General features: G+C 34.6%; 2 protein-coding genes across 2 annotated transcripts in view; one reads left to right on the top strand and one right to left on the bottom strand.

Moving 5' to 3' along the window:
• LOC112036255 (vacuolar protein-sorting-associated protein 33 homolog) overlaps positions 1-8,406 on the top strand; it is a 10,970-nt gene extending 2,564 nt beyond the window's left edge. The window contains exons 3-16 of the mRNA XM_065781447.1: positions 573-629; positions 1,063-1,157; positions 2,301-2,352; positions 2,500-2,556; positions 2,991-3,053; positions 3,144-3,250; positions 4,017-4,139; positions 4,292-4,373; positions 4,498-4,568; positions 5,386-5,466; positions 7,053-7,110; positions 7,197-7,255; positions 7,612-7,705; positions 8,052-8,406. Coding sequence (XP_065637519.1) covers positions 573-629; positions 1,063-1,157; positions 2,301-2,352; positions 2,500-2,556; positions 2,991-3,053; positions 3,144-3,250; positions 4,017-4,139; positions 4,292-4,373; positions 4,498-4,568; positions 5,386-5,466; positions 7,053-7,110; positions 7,197-7,255; positions 7,612-7,705; positions 8,052-8,141 — 1,089 coding nt within the window. The 3' untranslated portion in view covers positions 8,142-8,406. The remainder of the gene's footprint in view (positions 1-572; positions 630-1,062; positions 1,158-2,300; positions 2,353-2,499; positions 2,557-2,990; positions 3,054-3,143; positions 3,251-4,016; positions 4,140-4,291; positions 4,374-4,497; positions 4,569-5,385; positions 5,467-7,052; positions 7,111-7,196; positions 7,256-7,611; positions 7,706-8,051) is intronic.
• A 3,315-nt stretch (positions 8,407-11,721) lies between these two features.
• LOC112036264 (U-box domain-containing protein 14) overlaps positions 11,722-14,447 on the bottom strand; it is a 3,765-nt gene continuing 1,039 nt past the window's right edge. Inside the window, exons 2-4 of the mRNA XM_065781444.1 lie at positions 13,989-14,105; positions 13,370-13,783; positions 11,722-13,265 (exon numbers count right to left, since the gene is read on the bottom strand). Of these exons, the coding sequence (XP_065637516.1) occupies positions 12,183-13,265; positions 13,370-13,783; positions 13,989-14,105 (1,614 nt within the window). The 3' untranslated portion in view covers positions 11,722-12,182. The remainder of the gene's footprint in view (positions 13,266-13,369; positions 13,784-13,988; positions 14,106-14,447) is intronic.

Below are 14,447 nucleotides of genomic sequence, written 5' to 3'. Positions count from 1 at the left end.
AAAAAAAAAAAAAAAAAAAAAGAGAGAGAGAGAGAGAGAGAGAGAGAGAAGAAGACGACTAAACACAACTAACTGCACTATAAGCCCAAAATGAAAATGAATAAAAATACCCTTTACATTAAATTAAAAAAACCAATACTTTATATACTTACTAATCTAACTTCATTAAAATATTGACTTGTGGGTTTGGTTTTAATTTGTTTTAGAGTTGAATCTGTATTGTTATTAAAAATGAATCAATTTCCAAATAATTTATTTCTGTAGGCTCTTGTCAAGAATTTCAGATTTAAATGCTTACTCTGTTCTGTAATACCACAAATCCAGTTCCTTATCGGAAGAAGAATGTAGAAAAATATAGAGAAGTTGATAATAAAGAAAGAAATTATAAGTTCTTATTAAGAACTGGCAGTTTGGCACACTTCAAAATCTGATTCACATATTAAAAAAAAGAGAAGGTTTTAAACTAGTTCTCATTTTTGAGCTACTTTTGCAATGCTTAGTTGTAGATTTATAATGTCTATGATATTATAGATCCTTGCTGTTGCTTAAAGTTGACTATTCCTCGGCTGCAGGTGGACATGGTTACTCCTATGTTGTCTCAATTAACATATGAGGGGCTACTTGATGAGGTAAGCAGAGGAAGTTGGCCCATACTTATGCAATGCATAATTGTTACCTGGCATGATAGTTATGACCTTGGAATGATGTGATTGACAAGTATAATGATTTATAGTCCTCATATTGTCCTTATACAAATTCAATTAGCTTGGTGAAAACTCCTCCTCCATTAAGAATTTGAATTTGTTTTTAACATTGTGTTTTTCCTTTATGTTATATCCATTCTGGTCAAAATTACATTACCTGGACTTGTGAGACTTCTGAACCTCTAATTGCATGACCATCAGATTGTTTTAGTTTTATTTATGCTCAAGCTAAATCATTAAAGCTCAATCTTTTAAGAGAAATTATTTTTGTTACTTTCTTTCATGGGCCTGAAATGGGATACCTATTGGTTCTGGTTATATTGATTTTGTTATAAGCTCTCTAATACATTTACTGCAGTGTCTGCATGTCAATAATGGTTCTGTGGAGCTGGATGCATCTATCATGGGTCTCCAACAAGAGGGAAAAAAGATAAAAGTTCCACTTAATTCAAGGTAAATTATTGTCTCCGCTTGATATATCTTGTTGCTCTTGACAACAACGACCAAGCCTTAGTTCCAAAATTTTGGAGTCAGCCACAGATCCTCAATAAACTAATCAGGGTCAGCGACATGATTCTTTTCCTCCATCTATTCAATCCAAAGTCATGTTCTTTATTCTTTTTAATTTTTGTTTCTAGTTATACTGATTTTTTTTCTATGATATGGCTAAATATTACGTTCAATTTGGTGGCTAAGCCTCAAATTCTCCATGAAGCTATGCATGTGTGTGTATGTAGTTGTGTACTTTTCGAAAATTGTTTCTAAACTTATCATACTTATGGATCAAATAATTGTATTAAAATATGATATGCATAATTTACTAGAAAGGCATACAAATGAGGGAACAAAGAGTACAAAATTCTGCAGATCCTATGAGGATAGCAATAAAGAAACCTTTGGTTTCACATGAGCATATCACAAAGCATCTTAAGAATTCCAAAAATTGATTTCAAAATGTTAATGCTCTTTTTGTTCTCTCTCTCTCTCTCTCTCTCTCTCTTTTATTTTTTATGAAATGTTTAGTTTCCAGAATAACCTAAAGGATGAAAAAGCTAATATCTCTGTGCCATATCTAATCACTAATGTTCATGAAATTTTACCCCAGGCGGGGGGCGGGGAAGGGGGGGTAGTAAATATTAAATAATATTTTCCCTATCATATGACTAATATTTAACATTCAATTGTGGCGGCTAAGCCTTGGATGTTCTAATGTCATGTGGAGTGTCCTTTTTTGTAGATTCACTTCCACAGTTCCACACAGCCCTTTAGTCCTAAGATAGTTATTATATTACTTCCCTAGTTTTTACAAATGCACCTTAGAATGTTAGATGCTCCAACTGTTTAATGTTGTTGATATCTTGCATACCATCTGTTAGTTGTAGGTACAGAAGGGAAAACATAAATTTGGTGCCAAACTATTATTTATTTACTTATTCTATTTTTCTTGGATTATATGTTGACGCAAGAATTGCCAGTTGTCCCAAATGCTTTCACTAAATATATCTTTTCCTTCTTGGTTTTTTAGTTCCTTTCCACCTTATTTCTCTTCTTCCTTCTTGTCACATTCACTTACTGCTGATGGTCTAAATTTGTTAGTGACAAGCTGTTTAAGGAGATACGGGATCTCAACTTCGAAGTTGTTGTCCAGGTTGATCTATTTAAACCAGTTTATATTACTTGCAATCATAGCTTATACTTCAATTTCCAAATCTTGTCAGTTGTTTTAAAAAAAAAAAAATCCCATTATTCTTCTTGGAGTTCTATTTCTTAGTTGCCATCTGCAGTATGATTGCAGATTCTACGTCAGAAAGCAACATCCATGAAGCAGGACTACACAGAAGTGACAACAACTGTAAGTGAATGGTTTAACATCTGAACATTGCTGTCTCTTTTGTGTTTATGATTGATGCAAACTTGAATATTTCCTTGAAACTGATGTTAGTGCTAAAATACATTTGTCCAACTTTGCTGCTATAAAATTCAAGTACCTTAGTAAAATACGTATTAGCTATAGTTGTTACTTGTTTGGATGTAATTGCATGGATGGTTGAATAGTTCAACCGATAATTGAGGGGATTAACATGATTGTTATGTGATCGTTTACTTATGAACAAAAAGAAGAAGTTTATTTATGTGTCAGTCAGATGATGCGCACTTTCAACTTCTTGTATTATACCACACATACAGTTCTCTCCACAAAACACAATCAGTATCTCAATACCTTCCTTTCTAGACTGTTAAATGATTTTGTAAATGTTTTCTAATGGACTGCTATGTTGTGCACAGACACAATCAGTTTCTGAATTAAAGGACTTTGTCAAAAAGCTGAACTCGTTGCCAGAAATGACTGTAAGTATTTTCCTACTTTTAATTTTTCATTTTAGAGATCTATATGTGTGTTTCCTATTGATTTTAATTTTCTGGAATGTGTTGCTTCAGAGGCACATAAATCTTGCTCAGCATCTGTCGACATTCACATCAAAGCCAGCCTTTCTTGGGCAACTTGACATGGAACACACAATTGTTGAGGCACAGAGTTATGACATGTGAGCACAATTTCTACTGTTATCTCCAACTTTTGAAGACCTAATGTGTTGATTATATGTTTTTCGCTTTATAATATATGTGAATATACTCAATGCAAAAGCATGCTGATTGGGTATTAAATGGTTTACTAAATTTCAGGACTAAGGGTTGATGCACTGCTTATGGCCATGTAGTTATGTTGTTATTATCATGTTTACTGAATTTCAGGACTAAGGGTTGATGTGCTGCCTATGGCCATGTAGTTATGATGTTATTATCATGTTTGTTTGTTTAACAATCAGCTTATGGTCTTTCTGTTCCTGACACATGCATGACTTTCCAGAAGCACCAATTGTTCTTCAACCTAAAACCATATTATTGTTTGTCATCTTTGGAATGCATCAAAGCTATCCAACCACTCTACTCAAAGAATTTTTTTTTTGTTGGATTGACGAACTATGCTGGCATCTTTTAGGTGCAGCGCACTTCAAAATTCAATCAAGTATAAATAATAAATGTCACCCCTTTTTGATTAGTGATAGTCCCTATTCTGAATCTTCTGACCTGTGCTACTTGTATCGTATGGAATAACTGAAATGACATTTTTTTTTTTCTTTTTTCTTTTTAAGCAATTGTATTTATAATCTTTCTTTGGTTACTAAAATCTATGCATTTTTGGTATCTTCAAGTCATTTCTCAAGATCAACTCCTTTCAATTTGTCATAAATACGAATTATGGATTCTCAGTCCCCTATCCTAATTTCCAAAAGCATGAAACTAATGCAGATGCTTTGAGTACATTGAAGAATTGATCCATAAGCAGGAGCCTCTTGTCAATGTCCTACGCCTTCTCATCTTATTTTCCATTACAAGTTCTGGGTTGCCCAAAAAGCAGTTTGACTATTTGAGGCAAGACTTCATGCATATTATCATTACTGTTAATTCCTTGGGGTCTTCCATTTTTTGATTTTGTTGGCAATTGAATTTTGTAGCAATTTTTACCTATGTACTTTTGTGGATGTGTATTTTTATTTATTTATTAGTTTCAACTCTTGGTCTAGGAGAGAACTACTCCACAGCTACGGATTTGAGCACATGGCGACACTGAATAATTTAGAAAAAGCTGGCTTGCTCAGAAAGCAGGTTTGGTGTCATTTTGCCTTTATAATCTAGCATTTGCTACATTTGATTTTTATAGTCAACTAGCTATGTTAACTGGATTTTATCAAATTATTGGATTCATGGTAACATCATCTGAACCTTGCAGGAGTCAAAAAGCAACTGGCTGACAATTAAACGTGCTCTACAACTTGTTGTTGAGGACACTGATACAGCCAAGTATTATTCTATTTGACCTTGTGATTCGGTTCTTCTTCATAATTGAAAATATTAGGAGTTTGGTCCACATTTACATCTAGGGTGGTGGGCTCATAGCTTGCATGTCTTACATTCCCCACACTGATTTGTGCCCTTTTAGCGTATCCAGATTTCGCAATCTGGCACAAGTGAGCACCTACATTATTTACTCATCACTGGGGTGGCTCATTTGATAGAATTATATGACCTTATTCTTCATGGTGTGCAAAACCAAACACTATGGGGGGATGATGCACTGTACAGTGTCATAGAATTTTTATAAGAATAAGCTACTTCGGTAGATGCTGAAACACTTATTGGGTGGGCAGAAGCAAACTATAATAGCAAGATGGACTTGATTATAAGCTCGATATTCACTTTTAGATTCTATATAGGTCTTTTCATGGTGGATTTCATATTCCAGTGCTTATATATTTAGAAGTTTTTCTCAGAAAGCTGTATGATGATGAAGAATTATGGATATGGCTGCTCTTTCTTTGTCCAGTTTTACAATTCATATCTATTAAGGCTCTCCTTCCCTCTCCCTTTATCTCTTTTGATTCTCATCTCTTGGTGTCACTGAAACAAATTCTGCAGTTTCTGGAACTACTTGCACCATATTTATGCATTCCAAGCTGTTCCTTGTTACATAGGAAAATATAGTACACTTAATTCTGAATCGAGCCATGTAAAATGTTTTTAGGTTATTTTATTTTAATTTATTTGTGTGGATGTGTATATTTCCCCATAGCACTGTTGTGTTTTTGACTAACTTTTTATGTGCTTTCTTATGTAACAGCCCGAATGATATTGCTTATGTATTTTCTGGATATGCACCTCTTAGTATTCGTCTTGTTCAGCATGCTGTGCGGTCTGGATGGTCAGATTGATTCTTTATTTGCTATTTTTTTTTGGATGGGTCATTTTCTAAGTTTCTTACAAGTTCTTATTGTCAGCAATACATATTATTGCCTTTAACCTAGGAAAAAAAGATAGATTATTGCCTTAATTCATCAATTCTCTTTAGCCTAATTCTTGTTACAAATTGACTTTTGGGGCAAATAATGAAAAAATAATTTTTTTATAAAAAATATCCTGGTCTTATTTTAGTATTGTTGTTAATATTACTAAATTGAAAAAAGAAAAAGAAAAAAGAAAAAGAGGAAACCTTATAATGTTCAAACCAAAGCAAATCCAATGTGACTGGCAGCGGTCTCTTGAAGTGGATCAGTGATCCCATCATGCTTTAATGATTTATTACAATTAGTTCTAGGTTCCTTAGAACCTTACAATGCAAAAATTGCCACATTAAGTGATAAGACTCCAATACGGGTCTTGGTATCAAAGCTCACACATCAAGCGATACCCCAATTTCTGGGGGTGTCTTGATTGTCTTCATAAATACCATATGAAGGTTTTTTCCCCAAATTTTCACATGCACATTTAAACTCTGCCATTTTTTTTTTATATTTAGAGCATTGCTATTATTTTGTTGACATTTGAAACATGATGGACACAGCCTTTGCCTTGAAGACCTGTAACAGACTAGCTTATTATGCTATCATGTGTAGAGTAACAGAGCAAGGATGGCTCATTTGTATGAATGGAATGAGTAAATCATGGAATGAAATGGAATAGATGGAATATAATGAATTTAAGTAATGGAAAGGAATGAAATGAAATTAAGTAAAGTTGTTAGGAAGTTTTAAAATAAAGCAATGAAAGGTAATTAATCTTGTTTGAGAGTAACATAGAGGGAAATGAATGAAACCATTTTATCACAATATTGCTATTATACTCTTGTTTTAAAATAAATGGCTGAATGTATAAGGGTATTTTGGGAGTTTTAGTGAAAAATTTCATTAAACTTCATTCCATTCCCTTTTATTCCTCCCAATTTTGGGGGAATGAAAATTTGAAGTTTTGAGGGAATAGAGAGGAATGGGTGTTCCATCTTTATCCATTCCATTTCCTCTCACTTAAACTTCCGAACAAGAATGGACTTCATTAAAACTCCCGAACAAGGGAAAAAAGGAATATTCTAAAATTATTCTTTTCATTCAATTCCATTCCATTCTTTCCCTCCTCCCAAACGAGGGTTAAGGCTATGTTATCTTTGTATGTGGCATAGTAGCTAAAGTCTTTTGGTCTTAGGTGTCTGAGACAAGTTTCATTACCCGACGGGTGCCTAATATGTTGATCTCTCAATCCTATGGCATTGGAACATGGCCATAACATGGCCTTTGTTGAACCTTCTGAATACCCCACTTATTTTGTGGCCCATAGAAATGTCTTGGTTCCATTCATGGGATAGAATTCAAGACACCATTGTGACAATATCTACAATTGTTCTAACTGGTCTTTTACAACAATTACCACAATTGATTCTCACTGCTTTTGGATTATGAATTTGAACTTTTTAGGAAAATTTTATTTTCTCTTGAAAGTAACAATTTGACCCTTCAGGCGTCCTATAGAAGAAATCCTGAAGCTGCTACCAGGACCACATTCAGAAACAAAAAGGGTAAACTTCTCATGATCGTGCACTCTTTGGATCTCTTTTCTATCCTCGCAATTTAGGTGACTCTTGGATGCTGTACTATTTTACAGGGCAGATTCTCAAGCAGTCCATCATATGACACCTTGCAGGCTTCAGCTAATATAGACAAGTATGTTCAGCTCGTCCTAGTATCTAGGATTCTTCTTTATTGACTTTCTTATGTTGGGTCATTTTGTCTTTAGTGACAACAAATCTTTTAATGATGATAAGCCTGTACAGATGAACATTAGACTTTGCTGATAATATAAGGAGCAGTTTCACAGTCCATTTCCATAACTGAAGCAGTTGCCCCTAATTTTTACTGTAGTTTTATTTTCAAATACAATAATGTCACTTAATATAAGAATGGGATTGAGGATGAGGTCATGATTTCAAAATCCATTGGTGCACATGTAACTTACCAATAAAAAAGAAAAAAGAAGTGCTATACTCTCCTTTATTCTGACACTTCTTGACATAATTCAGAGTTGCTGATGGAAGGCGGTCTCTAGTTCTCGTTGTCTTCATTGGAGGCATAACATTTGCAGAGATTTCTGCTCTTCGATTTCTCAGTGCTCAGGTGTGTCAAATTTGTTGCATATATGGAATCTACTCGTCTGGTTTAACAATTTTTTGAATTGTAACATACTGTAATACCTGACCATTTTTCTTCCAAACTTCAAAGTTTTCAAATTTCTGAAGATCATTACCAGCCCTGATGTGACTAACCGGTGATAATGGTATTTTTGTGCATGAAGTTATACTGTAAATGGCCAATCAAAGATTAATTTTGTTACAGATATGACAAGTTTCATGGAATTGTGCATCTTGCTTTAGTGTTCCAGACTGATTAACCGGTTACAATGATGTCTATTTTCATCCTCATTTTTAGGTTTCTATAATGTTTGAGTAACTTGTTCTTGCAGGAAGGGATGGCATATGATTTGATTGTTGGGACAACCAAAATTGTCAGTGGGCATAGCTTAGCTGAAACATTTGTAGAGAGGTTGGGCTAAGGTGAAATTTTGGTTTGTTTTTTCTTTTTCTTTTTGTAAAGTTTTACCGGCTATGAGAGTAGAAACTGAGGGTTGTTGGCCTGACTTGAAGCCCATGTAGGGCATGTTGAACTGATTATATATCTGTTAGCTTGTTGAGAGTAGCATGTACGGTTTTCTGGATTCACCTTTTCTGTATTGATTTTGTGAGGTCAAATCCCAGCAACCCTTTGAAGGAATTATTTGGTTTGAATTGAAAGAGAGTATTTCCACATTGTTGTGATTATTTTTCTATGGCTATTGACTTTCAGCATTGCATACATGAAATTGTGAAGAAAGTGTAGAGCATGATATGCCTTAGGTGATGTTACCAGAAAAATGAAAATTGAGTCCATAATCCTAATCACGACGATCAGATTTAGAGGCAATCTTTCTTGCTTTTCATCTACAACCTATATAACACCTGATATACGCCATCCTTAAAACATATTTCTTCGTACACAACATCAAGTCCAAAAGACAATGTTTAAATTTGGGTGAAATACATTGTTGATTTTTGAAGTTTCAAATGCATGCATTAGTTCCTAAATTTTAACAAATAAGCAATAATAGTCCCTCTTACTACTTATGTTAGTTTTCTTGTCTATGTGTGTCTAATAGAGTGATGACATGACATGACAATTTTTTATTATAAAAAAATCACACACATGCTTGGATCTAACGGAGAAATCTGTTTTATTTGGGTCTTTCCCCAATTCAAACCCGTTGGAAGATACACACATATTCGCACACAAATCCGATAGAGAGAAATGTGTTTGTGTGCTGGCTGATCAAGGGAATTGCATATATAGCTTGGGAGTTTTTTGGACTTTTTTTTTTTTTTTTTGGCTACGAATAGTCTAATTAATGTAATAATGTTGTCCGCAATGGCTAGTTTGGATTATAGGGGAGTAGAGTAAAGTTGCTGGAAATTAGAGAATACAATGTTAGAATAGCCTAAAAGTTGAAATGGCATTTTTGAATCAATTAAAAAAAAAAAAAAACCCAAAATTATTTGCCAACGGCCCATCATCAGTGCAAGCCCGAGACCCAAATTTGGAGTAAACTGACTAGGACCTATTGGACCCAAACCGGTTGGGACAAGTGGCCTATAGGTTAGGTTTGGTCAAGGGTTGTAATATAACCATTCCGGTCCTAAAAATTGCAAAAGACCGACTGGACTGGATTGTTTACATCCCTACGTGCAATTTGTGTAGAGTGCTAAAATAAATTTTGTTACCATTTTACAAACTTACCAAAACTATTTATTGTCAATATATATTTCAATTAAGGCTAATCAAAGAGATTGCCCCAGTCAGCACATCAAAATTACATAAAGGATTATTTTAGGGTCCATTTGGATAGAATTTATTTTGCTGAAACTGATAATTGAAAATACTGTAGTAAAATAATTTTTAAATATGTTAATAATATCGTGAAACCCATTTTTAATGAAAAAGTTGTTAAAAAATGAAGTTTTTGAGTTCCGTGAATAGTACACGGGACCCACTGATGTGCTTAAAAGGGCTAAAAAGTCAAAATTTCTGACTACTGTTCATGCATAGTGCATGAATAATAGCCTTTGTCTCCTGAAACGGGGCGGCAAAAAAAAAAAAAAAAAAAAAAAAAGAAGGAAAACACAAAGAGGAAAAACGCATACGCAAGTTAATTGATATCCAAACCCCACCTTAACATAAAGATGTTCAGCTTGAAGATGTCTTGCTAAAACAAATATGATGAGCTTTCTATGAGAAAGATTCTTATTATTTGTGTTTTTTTTTTAATAGAGGAATTCTTCTTCTTTTTTTATATACATATAATAAAATTTGAGTAAAAAATGTTAGGACCACAACTTTTGCCACATTTGATAAGTTTGGAGTTGTGGATCCACCACTTTTACTTTACCACTTACAACTTGCCATGTGAGCAAGTTGTAGCAAAAATTGTGGGAAAAGTTGTGGTCTAAGAATTACTCAATTTGAATCTATGATGTCCCATTTTTGTTATAATTGTTTTTTATGATTATTATCAAGGCAAGAAATTAATGTGTGTATATTAATGAAGAAAACTAAAATAAATATATTATATATAAGTAAAGTAAATAATAAAGTCAAGTCAAATAAATAATAAAGTAATATTATAAAAAAATTAAGTAAATAAGTCAATACTTAAACATAAACTAAATATATTACAATATTGTCAAAAAATCTCTCCATAAAAAAAAATATTGTCAAAACAAACACTTACAGCCTACAAGAAATAGAGGTAGAAACAGGTTTTTCCAAGTAGGAAAGAAAGCTTACAAGACTAGATATTTGTATGAAAGCTAAAAATTAAGTTTTGGTTACAATTGAAGAAAAGCAGCATTTTTATAGGCAAAATTAAGCATTATTTGAATAGTGAATAGTGAACAGTAATTTTGACTTTTTTTACAAGTTTTCAACAGTTTTGTTAGTATGTGCTGATGACAGTGATGTAAGCAATAGTTTCAACAATTTTGTCGGTATATGTAGACAGTAGTGATGTAAGTAGTGACTTCAGTAATTTTGTCAGTATGTACTAATAGTATCATCTTTTGCAATTATAGAGTTGAAGCAAGAAATTAATCTTCAGCTAAGTCTGGAGTAGCAATTGAGTCATGCTCAACCAAAGTCTGATCATAGGGGTAATAGGGATTATCATTTTTTGCAACAAAGGCTTCGGAGGATGCTATATATATATATATATATATTTGGTATAGGTGAAAGACTTCTACTTGTTGAGTTAAATCCAGTGAAAATGAATTCCATTAAACTAACTAACAACAACACTAGATGGAATGAAGTTAGAACATGGGCGCAAGAAGCTGTCAAAATTAGACGTGGTGAAGAGAGCTTCGAACATCCTTGCAGGGTTTCACTATGACCAGGCCATCACGCAACCAACTTGCACTAGGGAGGATACAAAATGCAAACCACCTGATGGAAGTTATATAAGGTGGAAGTGGACGAAGTTATTTTCAAGCAACAAAGGGAGGTTGGTATAGGAGGTTTGTAAAACAGGTCTCAAAAGGAATGATAACATGCCTGTCACTTACCTGCAAAACACTCCTAAGAATGTTTCAAATTATGTAGCTTGGTTTGAAGATTGTCCTAGTTCCATTTCTAGTGCAATTTCTCTTGATGTATCCAGTTTACAAATTTGATTGAAATTCATTTTAAATAAATAAACAACAACATCAATACTAGATGGAGTCTGAGAAATTATAAAAAGTAATTCTTGAAAATAAAAACCAAATTTGAAACTCACTCTAGTGTGAAGGCAATGGAAAAATTATTTGGTATTTGTAGTCAGCTTCTTGGTCTAGGTTTGTAACATGTTCAAAATAATTTTCTTGGATTTTTGAGTGTTGAAATTTTAGAGATATTATGGCAGTACTAATGATGTACCCCCCAAAAAAAGGAGATGGAAAAAAGAATTTAGTGTTCTGGCGTCACCATAACCCACAACAAAGTAAAACTTGCAAGTTGCTACAGAAAATTTAGCTTTTCTAATATTTTCTCACCGTAATAAACACAGACACTGCTACCATAAAGTAACATTTTATTTAGTCATTATGAATAAACGAATATGAGACTTAACTCTTTCTACAACACCATATACAACAACAGAAAATTGATGAAGCATATCGTTAGGGTTACAAATGTACACTTGACCACCCGTATGCTATGAAAGTTCTGTGAAAACGTTCATGCCATGCTGCCCTTCGTTGCAAAAGGCTGGGTCTTGAACATGCTGGTCAGATTTATTAGTGTTCCAGTCAACAATCTTTCCTGCTTTTCATTCCCATATAACCGATACATGCCATCCTTAAGCACATTTCTTTGTAGATAAACACCAACTGAAACGCTAAATTGAGCTTTCTTCATGTATAAATTCTTATATAACTAGATTTCCTGCACAGCTTTCTGAAACATATCTAGAAATTAAGCTTTCTTCATGCAAAAGATGGCTCCAACAAACTCCTAAAATACAGCTAGAATTTTATGTATTAACAGTAGCACCCACTTCAATTTGGTTGAGGAGCTCTAAAATATTTCCAGCTTTTCTCTTGGCTCTGTCAGTGCCATTCTCTGACAGTTCCTTCAATGCCTCCTCTGCACCAAGCTCCTTTGATAGTTTCAACTGCTCAAAATCACCTGTGCATAATGACCACAATACTGCTGCAGAATTCTCTCGGTTGCGTGGGGAACCAGTTCTTATAACCTCCACTAAGACTGGAATTGGCTCCGCTTGACCAATTGCGGTCTTCCCTTCCGGATGGCTGGCAAGAATGGCCAGAATTGCAAGTGCTTCATCCACCATCCCACCTCCAGCATCCTTCAACAATCTCATCAATGGGGTCACGATACCAGCCTTTACAGCCCTTGCCTTGTTTCCCTGATAGATCGAAAGATTGAAAATAGCAGTGGCAGCATCCTTTTTCCCTCTTGGAGTCCCCTCACAAAGCAATGTTATAAGAGCTGGGATAGCCCCGGCTGCTCCTATTGCCACCTTGTTCTCATCTATTACAGATAAGCTGAAAAGAGTGGCAGCAGCATTTTCTCTAGCTTCCATGCTGCCATTTTTCAATACATCTACTATATCAGGTATTGCTCCTGCATTCACAATAGTTCCCTTGTTACTCTCATTGATGGAAAGGTTGAGGAGTGCTGTAACAGCATGTTCTTGTGTCCGGGGATCTGGAGAAGACAATAGTTCTACAAGAAGTGGTATGGCTCCTGCCTCAGCAATGCATACTCTATTATCTGCATTCCTCTTAGCAAGCAACCTGAGCTCACCAGCAGCTGCTCTTTGCTGTTCTGTATTCCCATTTGCTAGTTTTTCCAATAAGGCATCAATAGCAGCACGATCACAGTCTGAAACACTGCCTCCTCCTGATTTCTTGCTTCTACAATTTGCTTGCTTTTTTGGAAGCTCGACACCATTGCTTTCACACCATAAAGCAATCAGACTCTTCAAAACATAGTTAGGAGTTAGGGCTGTGTGCAACAGTGTCTGCTGTGTCTTAGGACAGGTTTTATGTCCTGCATCAAGCCATTTTTGAATGCAAGACCTTTCATAAGTCTGCCAAAAAAAAGGTAAATATTTCTTTAGTAATGACTACTGATAGTCTGATACAAATAAACTGTTGCAAACTTAAAACTGTGAAGGCAGCTTCCAGTTTATACCTGTCCAGTAGAGACAATCACAGGATCTTTCATCAATTCAAGAGATATTGGACATCTGAAATCATCTGGGATAACAGGAGATCTGTGCTTAATCAAGCCCTTTTCACCCTCAGAGGTCTCCACTTGAGGATTTTCAGTCGAAACCCAGTCCTTAATCTTCTTAAAGAGGGATGACATTTTTTCAAAGCAGTCCCCTGGATCTCCATTGCTTGAGAGAACCATTTCATGGAACGCAAGTGACTCTTTCTTTATATCATTGATAGTCTTGAGATGCAGCTTTTCAGAAAGTCTTTTAAGTACTGGTGGGTCAGGTTCTTTTTCTTTCTGTGCTGTGGCTAAATCAATGTCCAGTTGTAAATCAAGTGTGTCAATTCTTCCCTTGGCTCTTTGGAATTGAGCATGTACTAGTTCAATCTGAAAGAAATAGAAAAATGTCCCACCAATTGTTAAAACTTTCAAATCAACTAAATGTTACTTTTCGCTAAAATTCATTTATGAACAGTATTTAAGACAACATTTAGGATTATTTACTCTTTAAAATTGAAATTAAAACGGTAAAGACTACTGCTGAATTATATGCTGTTAATTATCTTCAAAATATGTTGGGTTGTAAAAGTACCTGTTCGCGAACCTCCTCAGATAAATTAAGTTTATCATAGTGAATCTTACTCAATGCTACTTCAATTTGTTCTGTCACCAGGTGGAACTTTTGAGCAATCTTTTCCCTTTGAAGAGCCTGTGACAAGTAAGACATTTCATACCTCAAAACTAATGATTTAAAATCAACTTGTTGAGAAACAAGAATAGAAATTAAGCCAAATTAGCCTGGGTGGAAAATGTATTTAACAGTTTGTAGTATTGATTGTTACATTAGTTTGAACCAGACGACCTGAAAAATAAAAAACAAAAATGCCCATATCTAGTTCTAGCTAAGCAAATCACAGTTTAACTACAGAAGCAACTGTAATCACCATCTCATGCCTTTTTCACTGAAATGCAGAACTCATTCATATAAGGAAAGAAGAATTCATTTGTCATTTCTCAAAGCACCCCGCCCCCGCCCCCTCCACAACCCCCC

The sequence above is a fragment of the Quercus suber genome, unplaced genomic scaffold, assembly GCF_002906115.3.
Source record: "Quercus suber isolate HL8 unplaced genomic scaffold, Cork oak 2.0 scaffold_15, whole genome shotgun sequence".
NCBI classification, from domain to species: domain Eukaryota; kingdom Viridiplantae; phylum Streptophyta; class Magnoliopsida; order Fagales; family Fagaceae; genus Quercus; species Quercus suber.
Note: the sequence above shows the minus strand (reverse complement) of the source record. Positions and strands in the feature narration are given on the sequence as shown.